Here is a 26,882-nt window from a genome sequence, read left to right on the forward strand (position 1 = left end):
GCCGATATTCAGTGCTTTGTGGCATAACCTCCCCTCCCCTCCCCTCCCCGACCAAACACACAGACACACACACACACACATGCACACACCCAGGAAAAGGAATACTGTTTTCAACCGAGCAAAGGTAGCATTGTGACACAGATAAGGCATGAGGATTCAGTGTTTTGTTCTTTTAACTTTTTAAACTAATGTTCTCCTTCATCATCTTCACCTTCTCCCCCTCCCCCAACCCCTTTCCCTCCCTTTCTCCATCCATTTCCCCCTCCCTCCCTCCCTCCCTCCCTCCCTCCCAGTTGGCCGTGGGGCTGCCATTCCCTCTCCCAGACACATTTAGCTGAGGGACGTGATGTTGGAACGACCACCAGGGGGCACTACGATACGCCGTCCAGCAGGCCTGATGGGGATGTCATCTGGGGAGGGAGCTGTGTGGAGGGAGAGAGAGAGAGAGAGAGAGAGAGAGAGAGAGAGAGAGAGAGAGAGAGAGAGAGAGAGATCAGAAAAGAGAGAGTAGGAGAGGAGGGAGGTAGGGAAGGAAGGGAGGGAGGGAGGGAGAGAGAGAGAGAGAGAGAGTTTTTCAATGGTGGAAAAAGTAGTCAAATGTTTTACTTAAGTAAAAGTATCAATACTGCAATGTAGAAATACTCTGTTACGGTGCCCACACACCAAAGTACCTAGAGTGGAATCCGCCAATGCATTTCAGTGAGAATGGAGCATTTTTTGGAGATTTTTTTGATCTACAAGCTCACAACGCGTCGCATTGCGATACATTGTGAGCTTGTAGATCGGCTATTTTCAAATAGCATAGGAATAAAATAGGGCTAAAGTGGATTAATGTATGTTTTATAATCTAATAATTTATATCTGCAAAGTAACTAGTAACTAAAGTTTTCAAATAAATGTAGAAGAGTAAAAGTACAATGTTTGGATCCGAGATGTGGTGGAGTAGAAGTAAAAGTATTGGAAATTGGAAATACTCCAGTTAAGTAGAAATTACTCAAAACTGTACTTAAGTACATTACTTAAGTAAATGTACTTGGTTACTTTACACCACTGGAGTTTTTACAATCATGAATCACATCATGCTGTTCAGTAATGTTCTGTGTTGACCTGGGTGAAGAAAAGACACAGCAGATGTTTTTCTGGCATTATTTATAACATTGAACTGGACTGTTGCACTACGGGGGCAGCCTCGGAAGCCTTTGAAATGCAGGCCGCCTCAACCATTTAGTTTAAACCCCAGCTGGAAAAATGGCCATCTGTCAACGTAAAAACCTGGCTAAAATGCATTGTTTTATGTAGGCCAGCTATAAGCCAGCGACTCGATGGCATTTCGAGACACAATAGAACTATAGGATTCACATTAGATATCAGTGAAGTTGCCCTTCTTCAGCAAAAGCAAGCTCTTCCAATTCCATTTCCAGATCTAATTGCTAAGAAAAAACAATAACTACGATTTGTGTGATGATATGTGATACAGTGTGTGTGTGTGTGTGTGTGTGTGTGTGTGTGTGTGTGTGTGTGTGTGTGTGTGTGTGTGTGTGTGTGTGTACACTATGTGTCACACCTAGAATTTAAAAAATGGCATTACTACATAGTACGTGGTCTGAATCACATCTGAATCACAAGGGCACCCCAGTAGCTGACCAGTCAGTCCGTTAGTCACCCATATAATTGCAAATGTTCCCAGTTTGATTCCAGCTGCTTGTCCTTCCATCTCTCTGCACTTATTGTCCTGTCTCTCTCTGTTGTGCTATCTGAATCATAATTTGAATCCTAGTCTAATAAATCTACAGTGTAGTAGAACATCTTATAAACGAGATTATAGGTCTCCGTTTTTAATCCTCCCCGTAAGACGGAAGGCCAATTAGAACGTGCTCCCACGTGACTTGAGATGGACTGGATTAGACGGAGGATTAAACAGACATACTGTACAGTAGATCCTCTTCTCTTCTCCTCTAGACCGGTAGATTAGGAAGACTCGTGCTGAGATTGTTCAGTGTCTTTACAGTGTCAGACAGAGATCTCTTCGGCCTCTCTTTCCAGAGGGAATACAGACGGGTTTTTTTGAGCTGTGCTGTTTGTACGTATGTCCTGCCTCATCCCACATTGGCCAAGCTTTGCGGGACGCTTTAGCGAAATGAACCCATAAAAGACACCGCTCACTTCGCACTGGGTGTGATTTCTCAGATGTAGTAGTGGTACTGGTGTGAAAACCTGATACTTGTGGTATTCTTATTGTGACACAAATGTATTTTATCATAGTTTTAATTTAAGTTCCCTTTATGAGGGATTAACAGCATGTGTATACAGAGACAAAACGACATGTGGTCTCCTATAAATGCTATGGATGCGGTAAGAGGAGACAAGAGTGTGAGCCGTTTGGATTGGGACTCATTTTCAGCCCGGGAATTTGCATCAGACCAGCCCTGCATGCGAGTGCGCACAGCGCGCGATATATATTTTTTTGCATTATTCATTAATACAAACAGTAACAAACACCTATTTATCCCATCTACTTTACTTTAAATGAGTGGTGGGAGTTTCAATATATGCAACTGCTCCTGTCAGGGCCTGATTAACCCTGTGTGGTGCCCCAGGGTGACCTCAAATTGAAGTTTCCCTCCCTCCTTAATCATACCGGCCGCCGGTGGCACAGCGGCCGACCGGGAATTCTCCAGAGTCTCCAGATGGCCAGTCCGAGCCTGCGTTTGATAGCCGCTGAAATATTGTTCACATCTGTCCGACAAAAGGAGCTAGTGGTCAGTACCAGTAGGACGCAGCAGTCTTTACTCTATTTGAGTTTTTCCAATGGATGAGCCAAGGGAGTCTGTCTGCTACTACACCATCACAATGAGTAGCCATAGACAGGAATGTGTGGAGTACAGTACTGTGGGATTGATCCCCATGTGTCGCATCATAATGATGTACGTCCGGCGTACTGTACTGTACTTACTGTACACCACATCTAAGACAAGGATATTTCAAATGAACGTCCAGACAAGTAAATCAACTCTGCAGGTGATGTCTGGGATAGGTGCGCTGTAGTGATGTCTGGGATAGGCGTGCGCCGTGCTGTAGGGTAGATGATCGACTCATTTCTGAGGAGGCCCACGCGCTCAAATAAACACGCACGAACAGCACATGGACTACATTACATTGATTATAATATTTAATCCTTTAATCTTCATAAAAGGAACTGCATGACACATAGACGTGTCCTGCACACATAGACACACACTACAAACAGCATCACCATTGCAAAGCCTGGGAAATTGGGAGAAGTCTAGCCCCCCTGTAATGGTGAAATTCCTTCCAGTGGAGGTCACCTCTTCCTCTGCCCTTCATCATCACTATTCACACATCAGATAATGATGCCTGCGGGGGCTAAATAATATGAGAATGATGGCATGAGAGTAAAAGCCACTGTTTAATCATTTTCGTATATTTGGCTAATACTGCGCAAAAAAACTATTTTCTGAAAATTACAATTAGCTTTTTATTTATTTTCTGTTGCAACGCCCTTCTCAGGCCTTGATTGTCAGTTTACGCTTGTGTTTGCTATCCTAAACTGGAGTGTGGGTTTCTGTGTGCCAGGCAACCAACCAAAGGCTGACGTGTTCAAATTGATTTCCACTACCTCGGTGTGCCCACATCCACATGCCCAGAGGCAGCCTGCTGGCAAGCAGAGGCTGCACTGTTCACACAAGTTGTTCTTAGTCAGCCACTTAACCACTTAAAACCCACTAGACTTGGTAAACTGGACATGAGGTGTGGCAGGGGTATAGTGGCCGGTAGAGTGGCCAGATTGGAACCGCAAGGTTCCCAGTTCGATCCCGGGCTCCCCCAGACTTAGTGTCAAAGTGTCCTTGAGACTCTAAACCCCTAATTGCCCTAGATGAGTAGGTTGGTGCCTTGCATGGTTTCCTCCGCCATCGGTGTATGAATGGGTGAATGTAATGCACAATCTATGTAAAGCGCTTTGGATAAAAAGCACTATATAAATGCACCATTTACCATTTATGAGTTGCCTCTGTGTGTAATCTTGGTCTGCTCTTTTTTCCATCTACACCAAATCAAACCAAATTTTAGGTGTACAGTAGACCACTTCACAACCAAAAACGTTCCCCCCAGAATAGGGACGCTAGGGTTCAATAAATCCTATTTTATACTTTGAACATTTGAAAATAGATTATCTGTAAGCTCACAATACGTCACATCGCAAGCTTTTAGATCTGCTATCGTGAAACATTTTGATAAATTGTGAAGAGATTTGCCTACAATGACACAGAGATGGCGCAAATAGCCAATCTACAAGCTCACATAGTGTCACAAACTCACAACGTGACGTGTTGTGAGCTTGTACATTGGCCACGAAGACTACCGACGATGGCGTATATAGGGATCAAGTGTGAAGTTTACACCGTGACCAATGTGGGAAAATAAGTCTATGTGCTGTACATTCTGCATTATACCCGCTGTCAAGCAACTCGAGGAAAAACACATTTTTACTGTAATCTGATGTAATCTAACGTCTATACGTTTTATACGGTTTACATATGGGCGCAATCAGACTGTCAATCTGTGGATTGTATAATGAACAGATGTCGTATGTCTCATATGCACTGTTACGATGATCAACCTCATTAGGCAGGCTTTTGTTAAACAAACCATGACTAAACTCCACAGATGTCTGATATCTATATGTCTATGAAGCCTTTTTTCAATGCGTTCCTACCGGGTCTTGGATATCTGTAGTAATCTGCATTTGAAAGCTCTGTATTTTATCGTTTTCCAGAGGGTTTCACGCTAGCTTTAAGTATGAATGCAAAGATGAAAAACCACCATGGCGGGAGCTTATATAACTCCAGAAAAAAAGGTCAAACGTGCACACATGCTAGTGACCTGACCCGTTTGGGCTTTCTGTGGAGGCGCTGACTCATGTACAGTCTACGAGACATCAACAGAAGATGATGAGTCAGAATGTGAGCCTGTAATCACTCAAAGCATGCACTACGTAACCCTCATTATTTTGTCTTTACCGGGGACTCAGACCCGCGTCCCCTGGTGCACTAAGTGCTGACATTTTTTACCACTGAGCTAATAGAGCACGCCTGCACAGTCAGTCAGGGGAGAAATTGAATTTTGACCTTCAGGCGGAATCACTTGTCGACCAGTAGTGGTCCCTCAGCACCAGTCCAGACCAAAGGATCTGCAGTTCTCAGTAGAAGAGCAGGGAGGGGGCCTCTCCTGACAATGAATGCAGCTTTTACTGTGGTGAAAGAAATGCAAATGCCCTCTTTCCATGCCATACCTGATTAACCTGAAGGCAGCATTCAAGAGAATTGCCTTGTCCAAACTCTCCTGAACTGGAATGCAGCTTCTTACAGTATGTTGAAAGAATTGCCCTCTCTGTGTAGAAATCTACGCCACATCTCCAGTATTGATTATGCTTAGTTCAGTGTGGTATCAAGCACTGAAAATAGCCGACCTCCAAGCTCACAACGCGTCACTATTGTCAATATTTTTCACCAAAAGGCCCTTTTAGAAATTCCAGTCCCTGCCTCTCTAACATTCTCTGCACGTCCCTGAGGGAGACCAAATACAACCACTGCAGTTGTGTTAGTTATATTGTACTATGCCGATGCTTGATTCTGAATCAAAGGCCGCTGTCTAACCAAAGGGACAGAGCACCTGGCTGCACCGCTTGAATGTTATGCCTCCTTGTTTTCCGAGGCGACGGTGTTGCACTGGGTGGACGGCCAGTGCAACACTTATGGAATACTTTCATTACCGTAAGCAAGAAAATACTTGGTTTTGTTGTTACTTTTGGGCCAATTTATTTATTAAGTAGCCAAGTGACGACAAGCTACGCGTCGATGCCTTATCACCCTGTCTGAGATTTATTTCTCAATAATGACCAGTGACCCGGCAATTATCCCTTGTCTAACATACTCTTCTACCATACAGTAGGGCATTAACAACTTGTGATTTTTGCAAGTCGACTCAACTCAGTAAAAAGTTGAGTTGAAGTCGACTTTATTGTTTGACATCAAATTGATGGATGGGGGGTGCATGAACGGAGGACAAAACCCGAAACCTTGTGCTTAATTCTATTGAAAAAACACAGTTGGAAAAGGAGAATTCTGTCCTTGACAATAAGCAATCCTACTTTGAATGCTGTAGTACACACACACACGCAAAAATAATTATGAAAAAATACGTTTTTAATTTGATGTTCGATGTTTTTTTTTTTTCAACTTTCGACTTTCCCTGGTGGGAGTCGACTTGTGCAATGAAGTCGACTGAGTCAACTTGTCTACTTTTTGGTTAATGCCCTACCATACAGATTGGTCAAAATAACCTTTCATTCACTGAAACAAAGTGAAGCCTCTGTATGGGTCTCTGCACAAAACCAAACCACATCTATACCAGTGTATGTTATGGAACTTATGGTCAGGTATGGAGGGGTGATCAGGAGTAAGACCGCTGGTCTCACGGCAGGGTTCAGGGTTCAGGGTTACTGTACCTGCAGGGTTCAGGGTTACTGTACCTGCAATGCTAAATCCAGTCTGGTGGTGCAGGTTCCTGATGGGCTGCTTGGTGGGGGAGGTGCGGGCCGAGGCCGAGGGGGTCCCGCCGCGCGACATGGAGAACTCAGACACAGGCCCGTCGTACATGCCCCTGGGCACTGCCCTCAGCACCGCCAGCTATACAAGAGAGAGAGAGAGAGAGATGAAGAGAGAGAGAGAGAGAGAGAGAGAGAGAGAGAGAGACAGAGAGAGAGAGAGAGAGACAGAGAGAGAGAGAGAGAGACACACACACACATATGATTACATACTGTACACACACACACACACACACAGAAATTGATGACTTCAACTTGGTTGGTTGTTTTAAGAGCGATGCAACCAGTGGTGGACAGTAACAAAGTAATGTACACTTACTTGAGTACAGTACTAGAGAAAGATTTTAGAGTAACTGTACTTTACTTGAGTATTCGTGTTTAAGCTTGTGACTTTTACTCCACTACATTTCAAAAACAAATGTTGTACTTTTGACTCCACTGCATTTCCAGGAAAGGACACCCATAAACCAAACTTTCAAAAATACATCAGGAATTCATGAACTCCTTAAGCCCTATTTCATATAGTGAAACATAGCCAATCTACTACATGCTCAAAACACTGCTATTAGACAAGTTGAGAATTTATAGCTACTGTATATATGCATTGGTATTAACGCTTCCAGTGCCAGGCCACTTGGGGGCGCCCAAGGTCTGTTGAGTGGCCAGGGTCTCTCTCATAGACGAGTGTAGTAACATACAGGGACCCACGTGGCAGTGACGCGCGTGTACACGTTTGTGCATGTGACACAAAAGACCCGGATGAAAATAGCAACAGGATAGCTATAAGCTATCACGCATTTAAAGCCCGATTTTCGGCGATTTAGCCGTAAATAAAACCTTCCCGCTTCCACAGAGAACACAGTTCAGAGAAAAAGGGCTTCAAAGATGTGAGTTTTTATTGGATTCGGCGGTGCGATGCGGCGGCGTTACCCGATTACGGGCCGGTGGAAAGGGCTTTCGGTCGGCGGCCTAGATTGAAAATTTAGAGCCAGGCTTCGGTGCGGCCTCGGATTATTTTATTCATTTTATTAAAAAAGCCGTACTAGTTCGGGATCGGCACACTGGAATACGTCGCGCCGCCGACAGTGAACATTCGGTGAACATTGGGGGGGGGTCTAAACTTTATTTTAAACCATTTTCAATGGAATAAATCGTCGGACCATCTAAAATGGCTCGCTGGAAAGCGCTGGACGAGCCAGGACCACCCACGTTGGTCCAAGCAGCTCAGGGTGAGTAAAAAAAAAAAAAAAAATGTTTTTTTGCCAAAAAAAGCCAATGCTGTCGGGATAGTTGAGTTAAAAATAAAATGTGCTTTACAATACGTATTTTTCTATACTTGCAAGTAAGTACTCCAGTATTCTACTCAAGTATAGATTTGACTGAGCATTCTCTGAGGAGAAGAGGCATTTGACAAGAGTCAAAGGGACATCGTGCCAGGGTTTCTCAACGTGACGTGTTGTGAGCTTGTAGATCTGCTATATTTGGTGAATGTTCCCCCCAGAATAGGGATGCTAGCTGGGGTTACACTTATAAACACCAGGTTTTCCCTCATGACATAAACAGCGCCGTAGGCGGGAAAGATTGACATATTTACGTAGCGCTAATATGACATAAGGTGCTATAAATGTAATTGAGGGGCGCCGTGGATGAAAAGGTTATTTACAAGGGTGACATGAGCCAAAATGTCTGAGAAGCATGGCTCCATGGTGCGTAAAGTGCCCACAGATAAGCTGTCTTTAACAGAACCAAGCCGTCTCTATGCCCACACCTGTTTATCATTATTACATTCATGAATCTCATATGGGCTGTTTGTGTAACCCTTTGTGCCTGAATGAAATATGCATATTTCACATCCTGTTGCGGGGAACCAGCTACAGATTTATACTGATGCATGCAGATGCTCAAACTCTCACTCTCTCTCTCTCTCTCTCTCTCTCTCTCTCTCTCTCTCTCTCTCTCTCTCTCTGTCTCTTTCTCTCGTTGGGATACACTGGTGACACACTCACGTGCATGCACATGCTGTACTTACGCAGAGATTTTGTGCATTTATAGTATGATGTTTTTTTGTTGTTATGACTAATTTGAATAGTATTATGACTAATGCTATCGTATGTCTTTTTTTATTTCTGTCCACACAGGCTCCAAGTACAAGAACTGTACTTCCTGCAATGTTATACCACAGCTGTACTTTAAGAGCATGTGACAATAAAAAACTTAGACCCTAAACCACATGGCACACACACACGCGCACACGCGCACGCACACGCACACGCACACGCACACACACACAAACACACACACACACACACACACACACACACACACACACACACACACACACACACACACACACACAAACAAACCAATGTGTACATGTGCAGTTTGTGCACACACTCATGAATGCATATATAGACACGCACACACAGACACACACACGCACGCACACACACAGCGCACAGTAAAATCCCAATTGATAGTAGACGCATATAGTTAAGGCGTGTGTGCGCACGCACGCACGCACGTGTACACACACACACACGCACACAGAACACTAAAACGCGGTGTTCTCAGTCTCCGCGGACAGACCCTCCACTGTCTTCCTGTCAGAGGGGTGACTCAGTGAAAGGCTTTGGAAGCCCAACTTCCCAAGTTAAAAGGAACATCTGTTAATGAAGAAAAACGCACACACTGTCTGCTACCAGGATAAACATCTCGCTGTTGCCATGGCCCGCGCTGACAAACAGCACCGCTTTCTCATCATTCAAGCGGCTACAGCATGAGTAGAGGGATTGTCATAAGGGTTTGATTTCATAGGCCCCGGGGGAGGTGTGGTGGGTGGGGGGGGGGGAGGCTTTACAATTAAGATCTGTATTCAGTTTAAGTAATTAGAGAAGAGAGAATAAAGTCATTTTATGGTCAATTCACTTGAATTTCCAAAACGTTAACAGTAATGGCTGTTTATTTTTGCTTGACGACAGCAATTACAAAAGACCTGATAAAAGACAACGTCTCTCAGTCACTGGAACTTGCAGAACGACTAACGGATCCTTGTAACTGTCCAAGAAGTTGAGAGAACAACAAGATGTATTTTGTTTAATTCTTTTGTTCTCACAGTGTCTTGATGACATCAGTCTGTTTGGAGGGGTTTGGAGGATTTGTGTCAAAATAAATCCCAGAAAAGACATCTGCGCTGTATGATGATGTGTGGCCCAGGCCTTTGTTGGACTTACGTGTAGAGCCTGTAGACGTAGCTACAACAGCAGCTATTTTGACAGGTAAACACAGCTGAAGGTAATACTGCTAACAGTGGGTGTGTTTCATTTAAGGTTCGTCTGTGTGCCAGTATCAAAGTTCACCGAAATGAAACACCCATGTCGAATAGGACGTCTGCTGTGAAAAAGGGTCCAGGGTTGAACAGCAACAGCAGTGTTGTTTTTGACAGCAAATTTTGATTTAGTTTCAGTCATAGTCTTTTGAATAAAATGTCATTTAGTTTCAGTCATAATTTAGTCACCTGAAAAGTTTTAGTTTTAGTCTAGTTTTAGTCGACTGAATATCATAAGATTTTAGGTGACTAAATGTACAGTTAATTTAGTCAACTAAAATGTATTTTGGCAGGCCTTGATGGCATCGTAATGACTGATTTTACACTTGGTTGCGTGCTGAAAATAGCCGATCTACAAGCTCACAACGCGCCGCGCTGCGACGCGTTGTGAGCTTGTAGATCGGCTATTTTCAGCACGCAACACCGGAGAGAAACCAAACATAAAATTACTCTCTTCTCCACCGGTCCCTCCCCAACATTTTAGTCTAGTTTTTATTTTGTTGACGAAATTGTCAATAAATTTAGTCTTAGTTTTAGTCATCACAGCTTAGTTTTTATTTCATTTTTATTTAGTTTTTGTCAGTGAAAAAAACGACAAACATTTTTTGTCATAGTTTTAGCTGACAAAATCAACACTGTTGAACAGCCGGATAATCTATCCCATCCCTCGAGGTATTATTGCTCCTATCTACATCAATAACTTTCCCCGAATGCTTTGTGTGGTTTTGAAGGAAAGTATCCTGACCGCCGTACACCACTGACAGGCAAAGCTTGGGTCCTGCTTTCACCACGGAACGAGTTCTAGGAACAATGGTTTTCATAGAAACAAGGCCCAGCGGTACCTCCACCAGCGACAACCCACATCAGAAAGCTTTTTCATCCTCGTAACATGAAACAAATGTTTCCTCCCCCCCCAAATAGTCTTAGGAAAGGCTGACGGTAGTACTTGCAGTCTGGACACGTTTAAGCGATATTATCGTTTATCGTGATAAAAATCCCTTGAGATAATCGTATCGCGGAGATTTAATTTATTGTGATATCGTCCTCCGACATGCACTGGGATCAATTCACCATCTATTTGCCAAGCTGCATATCCGGTACCACTTAAACCCTCTATAATTGGTAAAAGGTACAGTACTTAATAATAATATACTACAGTCTTTTTTCCACTCTCTATCAAATGTCTTTGCCAAACAAATTGCCGATCTCGCGTTGTGAGCTTGTAGATCGGCTATTTTTGGCAAATGTTCCGCCCCAGGATAATGGATTTTGATTATCGCGATAATATCTTAAATCGTGATTTCTTTTGTCACAATCATCGTGATATGAATCGTGATATGAATATCGTCCCATCCCTGGCTGCGTTTTATACCTACTGACAGCCCTTTTGTGTGGAGGTGCACAAGCTATGCACGTTGGTGGACACTGCACCTCTTCTACATTCATCAGACCACCCTGGTAGGGGAAAGGTTTGGACAAAGTACAGCCCACACCCTCTGGTTGACATAATAAAAGTCTGATATGAACCTTATCTCCGCCGCATCCATCCACCCCCCTCCCTTCTCTCGGCTCCATCTCTACTCCTTTCTTCAATTTCTTTGTTCTCATGTCTCACTCCCGTCCCATCTTCCATCTCTCTCACTACCGTTGAGCACAGCTAAAATGTCCATGCGTTTTGTCTTTAAACAAGCTACTGTAACGTGACTTTGTTGTCACAAAGTTGTCAAGAGCTCCCTAATGTTTTTCTTCACAACGTGGCATACGCCATTTGATGCACACTTCCACCGAAAGCAACGTACAGAAGGACCACGGTCGAACATGATTCCCATGTTATAACCATCCAATTATTTTTCTATAATCATATCCCATGGGGGAACTTCAGTTTCCAGCTTCACCCAGCTGACTGCTTCCCACAGAGGGGAGTAGTAGTTAGGGGTTAGGTGTCTTGCTCATGGACACTTCAACTCATTGCTGAGAGCTGGAATCGTACTTGGGACCTCCAGAGTCCTAGGCAGGCTCACTGACCATTCAGCTACGGCCGCCCAAAACATACGTAATGCCCCTGAATTCCCATGAGTAAAGCTTTTTGTATATTTTTATTTAATTAGTTCACCCTGATCTCACCACAGAGGCAACAGAATCGAAGAAAACAGAAAGATTATGCAGCATTATTAACAACATCTGATGTCCATTTTCCCCTTTTCCTTCCACCTCTCCTGTTTCCCCTACCGCATCTATTCGTCCTCCTTTTCCAATCTCTCTCTCCCGTGTCCTCCTCCTGCGAGACAAATGAGCTCACACTGCTTATAAAAGGCACCATTACCACATTCTCCGGCTATTCTGATCCGCCTTAACACACTCCCAGTGCTATTTTTACCCTGACGCACAATTCAGTGGACAGGACTGCAATTAATCCACGCTTAGCCGTGAACAAACAAACATGCAGATGGACAAACGGAGCTAGAATGAGACAGTGTGGGACAGATGGACAGAAAGTCAGGAGGACAGACGATGGATAGATAAGATAGAAAGACAGCTTCTTCTGTCCTCTCTGTTTGGGTAGGGCTTGCTGTTCAGGCCAGCAGTTTTCTGTCCCTACTAAAAAACACCAGGCATTCTTCGGTCCACACCACAGCAACCCAAATAAACAGGTTTACTGTGACAAACAGCTATGCTGCTTGAGAATATGACATGTTTGCTACTTTAGGACACGACTGGGAAAGCCTAGTAAGTGGGGTTTTAAGAGACAAAATGAAGCATTTGGTATAACATGGCTATCCACACTGGGAAAAGCATACAGTGTACCCTGTCATAACTGTTTCTACACTGTCTGTATTGACAGACATATAACCTTTGTGAAGGTCCCACTTATCATACAGTGTATCAGTTGTGTGGCTGCTGCATGGGGCAGCAGTGGCTCAGGAGGTAGAGCAGCCGCTTGGGAACCAGAAGGTTCCCAGTTCGATACCGGGCTCCCCCAGAGTTAATGTCAAGAGTCATTGAGCAAGACTCTGAACCCCTAATTGCTCCCGATGAGCAGGTTGGTGCCTTGCATGATGTCCTCCACCATCGGTGTATGAATGTGAATGTGAATGGGTGAATGTAAAGCTCCTTGGATAAAGGTGCTATATAAATGCACCATTTACAATTATATAATGCACCATTTACCACAGAGGAATTAAATCGATGCACACGTCCAACATGCTGTCCATCAAAGTAAAGTAAGCCTTGCCGAGCCATGAGGCACATAGGGCAGGAGTTTATCTCCTGTTTCTGTAGTGTGAGACAGCTTGATGTACAAGTACACCCCCTGGACATGACACTAGTATGTTGCTAGTATGTCGCAGGGACCCCAATCCAACCCTTGATGCTGAGTGCCAAGCAGGGAGGCACTGGGTCCCATTTTTCAGAGTCTATGGTACAGTATGACCCCCATTGACCCAGCTAGGAATTGAACCCCGGCCTCCCAGTCTCAGGGCAGACACTCCAACCACAAGGCCACTGAGCTGGTACATCCAAGTAGACAGAGACAATGGCCTCCGTGTGCACTTCAAAACTAAACTAAAGTGTTATCTGTGCACCTGTAGTCTTGCAGATCCTCAGATCTGGCCATAAACACCAAGATCAGGATCTTTAATTCCATGGGGAAGCCTGTTCTGCTGTTTGGAGCAGAAACTGGGGAACAACTGTCAACACCATGAAAAGAATCCAGGCTTTCAACAACACCTGCCTTAGAGGAATCCTCCTCTAAGTTTGCTGGCCAAACACAATCAGTAACCTGGAACTCTGGCAGCGAACAAGGCAACACCGTGTTATGTAGAGGAATAAAACCTCCAAAGACGCTGGCGACGGATTGGCCACACTCTTCGCAAACCTGCATCTAATTATCACAAGATACACCCTGTTCTGGAACCCACAGGGGAGAAGGAAGTACCAAGAAACACCTGGCAGCGTGACCTGGATGCAGATGTGACGAGAGTTTGGTACAGTATTTGGTCTCAGAACTGTAGTCCTACCACCTTCTACAGTCTGCAGCAGTCATTTCATCAATTAGAAAAGCGTTCTGCCGTCATACGTATGTAGTTCCCTATCTATCCATAAGTACAATCATAACACTTGATGATTATGTTGTAGGGGGGAAATCATGGCACCCTGTCTTAAAAAAAAAGAAGAAAAAAAAGCACAAATCCGACCACAAAGACAAACCTGCTTCCTGGCCTTGACGCGCTTGTAGGCGTAGTCTGGGAAGGGGGTGCAGGGGATGAAGCGGCCCGCGCCGGAGGTGGCGTGCATGTTGCCGTCCTCCAGGACGATCTTGCCCTGGCAGATGACCACCAGGGGCGCCCCGCGCAGCTCCATGCCCTCAAACACGTTGTACTCGGCAGCCTGAGAGCAACACACAGGATGGAAGGGTTAGCATCGTGTTATCAGTCATGGAAAGCAAATGGTGGTGGGAAAAAGTATTCAAATGTTTTACTTAAGTAAAAGTATCAATACTGCAATATAGAAATAGAAAAAGCAAATGGCCAGAAATAGTGCTATTTACACTAAATTTTGAAAATGTCAAATGTCAAAATGTATGAACATTTTCCACATGGAAACGATTACAACAATTGCACAAAAATAATTGCGATTATCTCAAATAATTGCGGAGAGATGATTCTGTAAAAAGTGTGACAGCCCTAACAAGAAAGATATGTGCAAACCACAAACAACATACAGAAAGAGGGTGATACTGTAAAAATCACACCAGTGTGAACAGTGTGTCCATTCATTTCAAGGCTGTGTGTGTGTGTGTGTGTGTGTGTGTGTGTGTGTGTGTGTGTGTGTGTGTGTGTGTGTGTGTGTGTGCGTGTGCGTGCATGCGTGTACATTTCAAGGCTGCTCAACACCACCTCTCTGGTCATCTAGCGGTATTGCAGTCCAGGCTCAGGCTACAGACACACATAGACGCATAGACGCATAGCTACACACACGGCCACACTAAGGGGACGGTGTGGCCACCGCTCAAAAAGAGAGAGAGCGAATTGGAGAATTGTGCAAGAGGCCACAGGTCATTATTACATGATACCGTAGGTCTTCCGTGTAATGAGCTGTCAAATGAGACTTTTCCAGCCAAATGTGCAGTAATTAGAGCGTTCAGCTGCGCACTCAGACAGCACTTGAGTTTCACAACACGGCAGCCAAATGCTGAGCATCTGTGAGACCTGTCATAAACCTGTTATTCTTTCTCTCTCCTCTCTCTCTCTCTCTCCCTCTCTCTCCCTCTCTCTCTCTCTCTCTTTGTACATATGCGTTGAATGTATAAAACACAAAAAAAGCGAATTTCCATTTGGATCCTTTGAGTGCTACGTGTTGAGAGGGGTGGGGTGACAGAGACATGCAGAAAAATTACATGAATAATAAAAAATACATTCATACAATTTCCAACTAAATTAGAAAAAACTTCATGGATACTGTAAATTGGACCTGCTACATCTCAACTCATTGATGGTTATACACTGTAATTTTCAGCCCGCTCTTACTGGTTTGATCCTGTCTATCTGTTTAATTGAGTGTGTCTGTGCATGCGTGCGTGCGTGCTTGCTTGCGTGCGTGCGTGTGCAATAATTCTGGTTAGTGCCAGCGCAAAAGCTCACAACTAAAAAAACGTAAACTAAAGCTTGCTAAAGCTGGACCATGATTTCATGAGCAACCAGCCTGCAAGTGTCTTTCTGTGCATGCACAGGTCATGTGATCATGTGTTTGTGCGTTACAAATCAAGTACACTAACATAGTGTAGCGGGTGGAATGTGTGACCACAGCACTCAACACCACAAAGCTGACCGTTGTGTTTTACATTACCATCCGACACTCTGGATTAATATAATGGGCCTGTGAAGCAAAACAGTGTAACACAGACTAGTGGCTGCCAGTGGTGGACATTAACAAAGTTGGCTATACTGTATTTAAGAGTACCGTACCTAAGTTTTTAGTATCTGTACTTTATTTGAGTAGACCTATTTGTATTTTCGGACACAGACATTTATTTTTATTTTTGACACTACATTATTTTTGACACTACATTTTTAGGAAGGGAAAAAGTATATTATGAATTAAGCCTAACCACTTAAGCCCCACTTCAAATATAGTAAAACAATATTTTGCAAAGCATGTACTTTTGAATACATGAAAAGCAAGTACTGAAACTCAAGTGCAAATTGATCAAAGCAACTATCACTTGCAGTTGAGCAATACTTTGACCCAAGTACTGGGGTTGAGTACTATGGGAGATCTCTGATACGTCTAGCTACACAACACTAACATAACTGTACAGGAGCAGACAAGGGTGTACTGTACTACTGTACTGTCTGAGAGGAACATTAAAGGAACGATCTCTTATCAATTTATTATTAAAATGCAACATTCTCGCGCAGGATTATCGTTTTGGAGAAACCGTAACCGAGGACGGAGCCACGGAGGATTCTTGGAGGAATGGCACAGCATGAGAGAGGGACAGAGAGAACAGGGGGAGACAGAGAGAGGAATAGAGGGGGAGAGAGAGAGGGAGAAAGGAAGAGATTACAGAGAGGGATAAAACGAAGGAGAATGAGAAAGGGATAGAGAAGGAGGGAAAGAGAGAGGGACTTTTGAAGAGATGGACAGTGGGAGATCAAGAGAATGAGAGAGCAGTCACGTGCACACATAGACATCAAAGGGGGCTTGAGCCCATCTGTAAAAAGTGCCCTCTCCAGACCATGAATGCAGTTAAAGAAATGCATATGCCTCCTTTCCATGCCATATCTGAAGGCAGCATTCAAGAGAATTGCCTTGTCCAAACTCTCCTGAACTTGAATGCAGCATCTTATGTTGAAATCAAGAAATGTGTAGAAATCAAGCATGGAAAATAGCCGACCTCCAAGCTCACAACGCGTCGCAGTGAGCTTGGAGGTCGGCTATTTTTGTTATTTTTAACCAAAAAGGCCCTTTTAGAAATGTCAGCCCCTGCCTCTCTAACATTCTCCGCACGTCCCTGTGAGAGAGGGATAGAGAAGACAGAATGAGAGAGGGATAATAGGGCTCAGTATTAATTACCAACATGTGTGGGAAAGAGGGGAGAGAAATGAGACCCCTCCCTGTCCCTCCCTCCCCCTCTCTCTCTCTCTCTCTCTCTCTCTCTCTCTCTCTCTCTCTCTCTCTCTCTCTCTCTCTCTCTCTCTCTCTTCATACGTGTCCATTTGGCATGTACACAAACAGCTGGCCCCTGATGACTCTGTAGCATCTCTCTGGCTCTCCTTCTCTTGCCGTTATACTCCCATCTCTCTCTCTACCTCACGCTTTTCCCACTCTCCCCATCTTTCTCCACCCCATTTGACACGCACACACGCATGCACGCACGCAAGCACGCAAGCACACACACACACACACACCCCAATCTCATTTGGATTGGAAGGATATATCCTCTGATCTTGGTACTTAGTTAGGATGGTTTCTCATTAGGTAGGCCTACTGGTACTGTCCAAAAGGTTGCATGATTTGAGAGAAACCCCAGTGTCTTATAGCCTCATATGATTCACACAGCTCGATCCCAAAGGTTTCCATGGCAATCAAGCCTCTTGCGCAAGGAAATATAACTCTGGATGACACTTTTTTTTTTTTTTTTTAGTTCTTTAGTAATTTTATTTAGAAGGATCTGAATGTGTAATTTAAGGGCTTCGCCGCACAGCCTCATGTGATATCCTATGCCACGAAGGAACAACTAGGAACCAAATCAAGGAACCTAACTAGATGAATCCTATGGTTCCTAAGCAGTAATATTTCCTAAAACTTGACCGATTCAACTATGACGCTTTCTTGCCAATGAGACGATACATGAGACGATGAGACGATACATTACTCTCTCTCTCCATCATTTGATGTGTCTCTCAGTGGTTCTCAAGCTTCGTGCAGCAGGGGCCACTAGAAAATCCGGAAAGCGTTCACGGCCTACCCATCTGACCACAGTGGTCCCCAGCCCACAGATTAGGACACGCTGATTTATGTCATTCTTCTCGTCTTTCCGGTGTCCGCTCATGTCCAACTTCAGTGGTGTAAAGTAACAAAGCACATTTACTGAGAGGTAAATATTGTACTTTTACTCCACTATTTGAAGACTTTAGTTACTAGTTACTTTGTAGAATTTGATTATTATTGCAAAACATACATTAACCACTTCAGCCCTATATACATTTTGGCCATTTGAAATTAGCCGATCTCAATGCTCACAATGCGCCGCATCGCGACGGATTGTGAAAACTTGTGAAAACTTGTGAAACGGGACATTCTACATAATAAGTACTTTCTACTTTTGGTACGCTGAGTATATTTTGATACCAATACTTTTGTACTTAAGTTCTTATCTTCTAATATTTCTAACCCTAACCGTAACCTCCTTTACTCAAATACATTTTGAATACCGGACTTGTTAACAGAGTACATCTACATTGTGGTATTGATAATTTTACTTAAGTAAAAAAAACACCACTGTCCAACATTCTTATCTGACATGCTTGTTTATAATATTATGTGATGCCCCCTCTCCCTCCCTCCCTCTCTCCCACTCCCCCCCACTCTCTCTCCCTCCCTCCCCACTCTCTCTCCCTCTCATTGTTGCTCTCTTCCTCTGCACACGGCTCTGTTTTCAACTGGCTTCCAAACTTGGGCCAGAACAGGACAGAACTAAGGCTCGCTGTCTGTCTGCCAGCCATGAGGTCATGACAGAGCTGTTTAGTGTGTGTGTGTATGTGTGTGCGTATGTGCGTTTGTGGCATGTGCGTTTGTGTGTGTGTCTGCATGTCTGTACCATTTGCACATCAGTAGGCGGCGCACACACATAGCTGTACACATATTACCGGCATGTGTCATATACTATCTATGCTCACTTTTTGTGCTTATTACTCGGTGTGTGTGTGTGTGTGTGTGTGTGTGTGTGTGTGTGTGTGTGTGTGTGTTTGGGTGTTGCCTAACAACAATAAGCAATCCAGACCAGATGTACTCCTGCTGATAACAGACTGAGATGCTATGTGTGTATTTTTACTGCGGGGGACAGGGGGGGTCCCCCTGGACTGTGGACAGTAAAACAGTTAGCATTCTCATTCGGCCACACATCAAAGTACTACATATACAGTATATACATACGGTACACATACATACAGTGCATGCTGGAGGTGGATGCATGCATTCTGGGAGCAGTGTGGTGTTGCTATGTTCTGCTCTGTTATCTGGAGGGACTCAACAGGAAATGAAGAGAAGGTGACATCACTCTGCAAGAACCTGCGCGCCTCAGTGGAACCGCTAACCGTTCGAATTAGAGGCAGTGGAGATTATTCCTTTATTTCCAACTTTTTTAAGACTTTCCCCTTGAGTGGGGGCTGGTTCTCAACGTGGGTTTTGGGGTAATACTCAGGGGGGTTCAGGGTACACTCACGGCATTGTTACCCCAAAAAACTGTGTCAGAATTTTATACTTTTGCATCTACATCCACAAGCTTACAACGTGTGAGGGACCCAATAGTTTGGGTCCCGGGCAAACGTCTAATTTCTCTTTTGGGAACAGTTTGGGAACAATTTCTCTTTTTAAACAGTTTGGGAACCACTGCACTGCTGTAAGGCACTGGTTCTCAACCTGTGGGCCAGGACCCCCAGGGGGGTCCCCAGAAGATTAGCTTAATGTGCAACATTGTTTTCTCTCTCAACAGTAAACAAACCAACATAAAGTTTAAGTGTATAGAGGGTATATAAAGCTGAGGGAATCGAACCGGTGACGCTGCCAGGCATCCATGCCTATGTGGCAATGCCTAAGACAAGTGGTATGCACCTGGACCAGTAGGCCAGCAGGCGCCCCTATGCACATTTCTAAAGTGACAATTTAAGGACTTTTTAATACCTCTAAAATGACAAATTAAACATCGGCCAGTTACTCAAATATTAGAGGCAGAAATTGTGAAAATAGCAGATCTACATGCTCACAACGCCTCGCAACGCGAGGCGTTGTGAGCATGTAGATCTGCTATTTTCACAATAGAACCAACCGACAAAATGTAATGCCTCAACTCTTAGTGCTTGTCAGGGTGGGGGGCAGTTAAAATATGATTATTTGGGTGGTCGCGGCCTGAAAAGGTTGAGAACCACTGCTGTAAGGCATACTGGTCTGTACTTGTTCCAGACTATCAATCATTTAGCAGGAGGAGACTCCCTGGGAACCCCCTCCAGGACCCCTGGGGGTCTCCGGACCCCACATTGAACACCCAGTGCGCTACTACCTCATCCATGTTTTCATTCTTCCATTCAATCATCATTCTTTCATAACACCTTCAATTTTGGCCATTTTTTTGTTCCACATTAAAATCCTTTCTTCACTCAATTATGGCAGCGTAAACAGGAAGTGCAGAGTGCTGGTTAAACTTCCTGTGCCAGTGCTTCCTAACATGGCGGTATTTCTGACACATCCAGAGCTCTTACAAATTCCGTTTCATTTGTTTCCAAGTTTGGTTTTTCTAACGATACTTTTTTGGATACATACGATTTTGGATCGTATGTATTTTTGCCCATTTTCCCTCGTTAATAAAAAAAAAATCTTTTGGATGGCTGTTCTGCCCTGAATTTAACCGTTAATGATGTGTTTTGTTTCATTTATTAAACCAGCGATTCACAAAGTGGGGTCCGGGGTCCTAACCCCAAAGGGCCATTATTTTGTCTTTTTGGCTATTCAAAAATAGCAGATGTACAAGCTCTATGAGCTTGTAGATCTGCTATTTTAGCTATTTTTTTGTTACATATTTTATATGGTATATATTTTTGAAAGTCAACATTTCTAACTCAAATCTTTCTTTCTCGGGGTCCCTGGAACAAAGTATTTTGAGATGGGGGTCCGTGGTCAAATACCTATAATTCTAGGGGTCCTTGACATAAAACATTTTGAGCAAAACTGATATAGAAACATACATTTTTCAGAAAACTGTTTAGAATTTAGAAGACATTTTTAGAATCGGCCTCAATAGGTTAACGCTCGTTGGAACCCACCTAAAAAAAACGTCCTCATACGTGCTTTACTGCGTTGCAGGTTTGTGCACGACCTCTTTCGCCACACCTGGCCACAGCGGGACGTCTTGTCAATGCATTTCATGCGCACGGACAAAACTGTGCACAAGTGGAGCGTCCGTGCACGGCCAGGGAGAATTCATTAACATGGAGCGGAAGTAAATAAATGGTAAATGGTTCATTATATAGCACCTTTATCCAAGGCGCTTTACAGAGATGGTGGAGGGAACCATGCAAGGCACCAACCTGCACATCGGGAGCAACTAGAGGTTCAGAGTCTTGCTCAAGGACTCTTTGACACTAACTCTGGGGGAGCCTGGGATCGAACTGGGAACCCTTTGGGAACCCTCCGTGTTCTAATGACGGTTTCTCTACCTGAGCCACTGCCGCCTTCAGCGTCCCTGTGCTTATGCTTGTGTTGGTTTATACTTTGTCTAGAATAGAGTTTTCCACAAACTTTCCAAAATCCTCTCTTATGCGGCACGGTCCCTTGGAACATCTTTTCAGACGGGGGTTAAGATATAAATTTGGGGGTCCTTGACATGAAAATGTTTGAGAAGCACTGGTTTCATGTACGCTGATGATTTACACACGCAAAGGAAGATGTAGAAGCTCAAGTAGAAGATGCAGACTGTCTTAAAAAAGTCACTGTAAAGTTTTATCAGAATCTCCCCCAAATCGTCCTAAATTCCATACACTTCTGTTGTTCTGTAATGTGTCCAAACCATGTTTATGTTCCCATTCTTCTGACCATGTTTTCTGCATTGCAAACTAAGATGTTCCCAGAGGCCCTACTCGTCTTCTGTATAGTCTACACCGAGATCATTGCATCACCGTCCGCTGCCAGGGGAATGTGTGTGTGTGTGTGTGTGTGTGTGTGTGTGTGTGTGTGTGTGTGTGTGTGTGTGTGTGTGTGTGTGTGTGTGTGTGTGTGTGTGTGTGCGTGTGGAGGGGGGATATGGTGTGCGGTTGCGACAGCTTATCATGATGGAAGCCGGATAATAAACAATAAAAAGGAAAATAACAAACAATAAAAATGTGGACACAATCGGATGGTAGCCTCCAACTACATTACGTCTACTCTCCAGTCCTTTGTAAATTGTCCTCAGTTAACATGTAAAAAAATACCCAAGCATCACAATAACCACACTGACGAAAAGACTGTCTGCACAAACAAGGCAGTTGCCATCGCCCAGAACAGCATTCATATTGTAAACATGCTGTTGGCATGGTAAAGGCCTGTCCATAGTATCTCTGAAACCTCAGAAATGTTCGGTGAGTTGCGACTTTCCGACGTGCAAATTTCCGAACTCTAATTCGGTGTAATGCTTTTCAGAAGTTGCAACTTCTCGCAAGTGACGTCATTTTGTAGTCGAACCGGACCTTTCCGCCGAAAAGTTCGGTATTGGAGAAAGTAAGGACTGGCTTAACGCTGATGCATGTACAGGCGTCCAGGCGTGTGTTTAACAGTGTTTTACAATGGCTTCGAATGCGGCTCGGGCAATCATCATCTAGGACCGGATCTATCCTTTTTGCCTAACATTGTTGTCGGGTGGAAACCTTGTATGTATGTCGTTTTGTAGTTATCATTTTAAAAAGGATTTCGAATAGTGAAAATAGCAGATCTACAACTACAAGCGCATGTGTGTTTGTAGATCTGCTATTTTCACTAGTTTTGGAGATTCTGGCGATACAAGATTTTTGGCCGACAGTGATGATAAAGACGGTTCCAAAACTGCAGATCACGCGTTCACAAACATTTTCAGCGCAAGGTCAAATCAATTTGGCATCTCCCGAGGACCCAAACGTACAGAAACTAGAATATCGCCCGCCTTCGGCGGGCGAATCCTAGTGTTCGCACATAAATCCTTAGTCTAGTTGTGGGAAGAAAAGGATATCATCATCATCATGGCCCCAAATAACTTTTAAATATCTTGCAATTGGCGACGAGTCTCGACTCTTAATAAATCGGCAAGAGTGCCTCTCATTTTCAATACAAAGGCTAAGCTATATAAGCTCTCCATCATCAGCAATAGTAGTCAGTGGTGCGTGTTCCCCACACTCCCAAGCCCCCACCGTTGCGCTTAGGTTCACCGGGAAAAACTCGGTCGCGAGAGGCGACATGGGTTCTGAAGGCAAAGGTGGAGTCAGTGACGTAGCGGCGGCTCCGGCAGAGAAGTATAGGTTCCACTTGTGCAAAGGCACGTCGCATCCGCATACGTCAGGGACGTTTACTTGAGAGACACGGAAGAAGGAGAGACTGTAAAGGATAAGTGATTGTCGTCTCAGGAAGAAGGACAGACCTTTCAGGAAGAATGATATGTGACGTAGCACCGTTCGCGGCTGAGGCAGAAAAGCGGGGCAAAGAAGGTAAAAGAATGCATAAAGAGACAATAAATAGCGACGGTCCAAAAGCGAGAGGTATGATTGTGCTGTCGGTTAAATGGTTTTGGGAATTGGGCCGTGGGTCTGTGCTAACAACATAGCTGCAGTGTAGCAGCGGGATACAGTACACGGGGCGTGATTAACTTCTCAGGGAGTGGCTAACTTCTAAATTGTATATAAGGATACATGAAGGAATGATACATGAATGAATCCCTAAAGCCCTATTGAAATGAAAATAGCCAATGCACACTCTCATTGACAATATGTCGCGATGCAATTAACTAGCATCAACTGCTGATGGAGAAAAAGTAGAGGAGTAAAGCCTCTATCAGAGTCCAGGGTGAAGAGCTATTCACTTCACCGCGTTGTAGTTTCCTAGCTATCACCTAGGCTTTGTTATGTATTTTTAGGTGATAGCTAGAAAACTACACCGCGGTGAAGTGAATAGCTCTTCACCCTGGACTCTGATAGAGGCTTAATAAGTACAATATTTGCCTCTGAGATGTAGAGGGGTAGTAGAAGCATCAAATATTGCAAAATCGTACTAAAGTATGATTCTTGAGTAAAAGTACATCAGTCCACCACTGGTCACAGGTCAGTTCTGTGCTGCTGATCAGTATTGCCAATGACTGCTTATTATAAGCGACTCTGGGCTTTTGTTTTTTCTGTAAAGTTGCTTGTCTTATTGATAGTTACGGGTTGAGTTTTTGTTTGTAAAATGTAGTTGCTTATTTGGGCTTGCTTCCTAATGTTGCTTAAACCAGTGGTTGCTTAAACCCAGTTCGATCCCGGGCTCCCCCAGAGTTAGTGTCGAAGTGTCCTTGAGCAAGACTCTGAACCCCTTGTTCCTGATGAGCAGGTTGGTGCGTTGCATGGTTTCCTCCGCCATCGGTGTATGAATGTGTGTGTGAATGGGTGAATGTAATGTACAATATATGTAAAGCGCTTTGGATAAAGGCGCCATATAAATGCACCATTTATCCCATCTAAACATATTTTGTGCCAGGACCATACCTTATTTGTGTAATGTGAAATGTTTGAAAATAGCAGATCCAACGCTTCGCATCGCAATGCATTGTGCGTACAGTAAATCGGCTATTTTCAAATAGATCACACATCACGTGGCCTAATAATAGTGGCTTCTTTTGGGCTTGTTTTCACAGACCTGGGCAAGGCTGCTGCTGATGACAGGGCCATATGCAGAGTGAACACAGTGTGTACAGTAATAGACATCTACTTCATTTCCTGTTCGGAGGAACTCAAGAGGTCACTGGAAGGTGGCCAACTATGCGTCTCTCTCACTCTTTTCTCTATAAAACTATGTTTTCCCCCGCAGCAGGGTTACACAACAGCCCCACCCCCATCCCAGCCCAGCCCATATACAGTATATACTGCACGTTTATCCTGTCCAATCACAACTGTGCACAATGTATTGAATGAAAATCCTGCGTGGATTACGTGGAGTAGTTGCGGCTTATGGTGCTGAAGGCTGGACACACAACAGGAACAGCTAACTGCTAACTGTTATGGCTTCAACACCAGTGTGAAAGACAAACATGTTCCACTGTGCAACTATTTGTCAATGAACATTTTCTACGACGAAACATTTGTAGGCTGGTTAGCTAACTATCACTGTTAGTGCAGCCTTGTTATTACGTAGAGCACTCACCCTGTCTATATCGCATAATGTCTGCTTATTTCATTGGATTCATTGGATTGAATGAAGTGGAGGAAGTGTTTGGTAGCACTATCTCCAGAAAATAGCTCAAATAACCTTATATTAGACCCAATGGTGTAGCAGAGTGTTTCCAGCAAGCCAAAATGCCCAATATCAGCACTCAGACTCCGTTTGCCCAGAATGGAACAGAGCCTTTATTAGTATAACTGTGAAGGAATTTAGGAAGAGGCCCTTTTAGACCAAATCAGCACTCTGTAACTATTCCGACCACCTAAACCTAACGCTCAGTAAAACTAACGCTGGTGAATGCTAACCTGGTGAAATGCTAACCTGCCGACGCAGGTGAATTCTAACCTGGTGAATGCTAACCTGCCGACGCTGGTGAATGCTAACCTGGTGTTCGGAATGGGGATGTTTCGGAATGGAAACCCGCCCCCACTGTGGACCTACTGTTGTTTCTTGTCTTTATATTGGGGACTGAAGCACCGGCTCCACCTGGAGCTGCGGTGTGAATCATAATAACGCCTCTTGGACCATGTGGACTGGCCACTCACCGAGGTGTGGGTCTTGGCGGTGACGGTGCGAACGGAGTCAGAGTCCCAAATGACCAGGTCGGCGTCGGAGCCCACGGCTATCCGGCCCTTCCGGGGGTACAGGTTGAGGATCTTAGCCGCGTTGGTGCTGGTCACCGCCACAAACATGTTCTCGTCCATCTTACCGGTGGTCTGGAGGGGGGTTCAAACAAACACACCATACACACACGCACGCGCGCACACACACACACACACACACACACACACACACACACACACACACACACACACACACACACACACACACACACACACACACACACACACACACACACACACACACACAGGTTAGGTTGTGTTTCAAGCAAATTAACAGGTTAGGTTGTTTCTAATCTCTCAAGACAGATTCAGAGCCCTGCAGCTGAATCTGTCAGCAGCTCATGTTGAGTTAGGAATGTTAAGAATGTAAACAAAGACACATGGACCGGAAGAGGAAAGCTGAGGGCGGACCAAACGGGCAAACTTCCTGTTCATTGCACTCTGTAGGGCAAGGGTCTTCAACAGGGGGTCCGGGACCCCTAGGGTGTCCTCAGAGTTACTACAAGGGGTCCTCCAAATCTTTGTGTGATAGATACATTTTTTTCCTCCTTTTTTTATATTAACCACTTGAAACCTATAGCATCTATATTCTGAGAACTTTGCTGCGTTGTGAGCTTGTAGATCGGTTATTTTTGGCAAAGAGCTTTGGTGTAGGGGGGGGGGAAAGAGCAGACAGAGTACAGAGTGAAAGGTCATGTTTATTAAGTATTGACGGTTCAAGTGGTTAAATATCTGAAAACACAAATTGACATGAATCCAAAATACACTGATGATTGCGCTGTCAAACGATGAAACTATATGGAATCTGGGGGTCCCTGCTTCATCTCTCTCTCAACTAAGGGGTCCTTGGCCTGAAAACGTTGAAGACCCCTACTATAGGGCTTAGCAGTGGGTGTGATTTACTGGTGCCACTAACAAATCTTCCATTCATTTTTCCCATAGAGATTTACAAAAATATTTACATCAATTATTTAAAGCCTAGAATCAAGCCATCTAGGATCCTGGTGAATCATTACCATAAAACCTTTGAGAAGAAAGAGGAAATCACACCTAATGTGAAGTGAGCGGTGCTATTTATGAGTTCATTTCATTAAGCGTCCCGCAAAGCTTGGCCAATGTGACCCTGCGTGTACAACAAACGTTGGGTGCTTTATTTGTGCAAAGACGTGACATTGGGTGT

At 44.2% G+C, this 26,882-nt stretch overlaps 1 protein-coding gene across 1 annotated transcript in view; it reads right to left on the bottom strand.

The window, feature by feature from the left end:
- Positions 1–298: 298 nt before the first annotated feature.
- The window catches only part of dpysl3 (dihydropyrimidinase like 3), an 81,190-nt gene continuing 54,606 nt past the window's right edge, over positions 299–26,882 (bottom strand). The window contains exons 11-14 of the mRNA XM_080748859.1: positions 25,625–25,795; positions 14,157–14,336; positions 6,551–6,707; positions 299–422 (exon numbers count right to left, since the gene is read on the bottom strand). Coding sequence (XP_080604985.1) covers positions 331–422; positions 6,551–6,707; positions 14,157–14,336; positions 25,625–25,795 — 600 coding nt within the window. The 3' untranslated portion in view covers positions 299–330. The remainder of the gene's footprint in view (positions 423–6,550; positions 6,708–14,156; positions 14,337–25,624; positions 25,796–26,882) is intronic.

The sequence above is a fragment of the Nannobrachium achirus genome (assembly GCF_963921795.1).
Source record: "Nannobrachium achirus genome assembly, chromosome: 19".
NCBI classification, from domain to species: Eukaryota; Metazoa; Chordata; class Actinopteri; order Myctophiformes; family Myctophidae; genus Nannobrachium; species Nannobrachium achirus.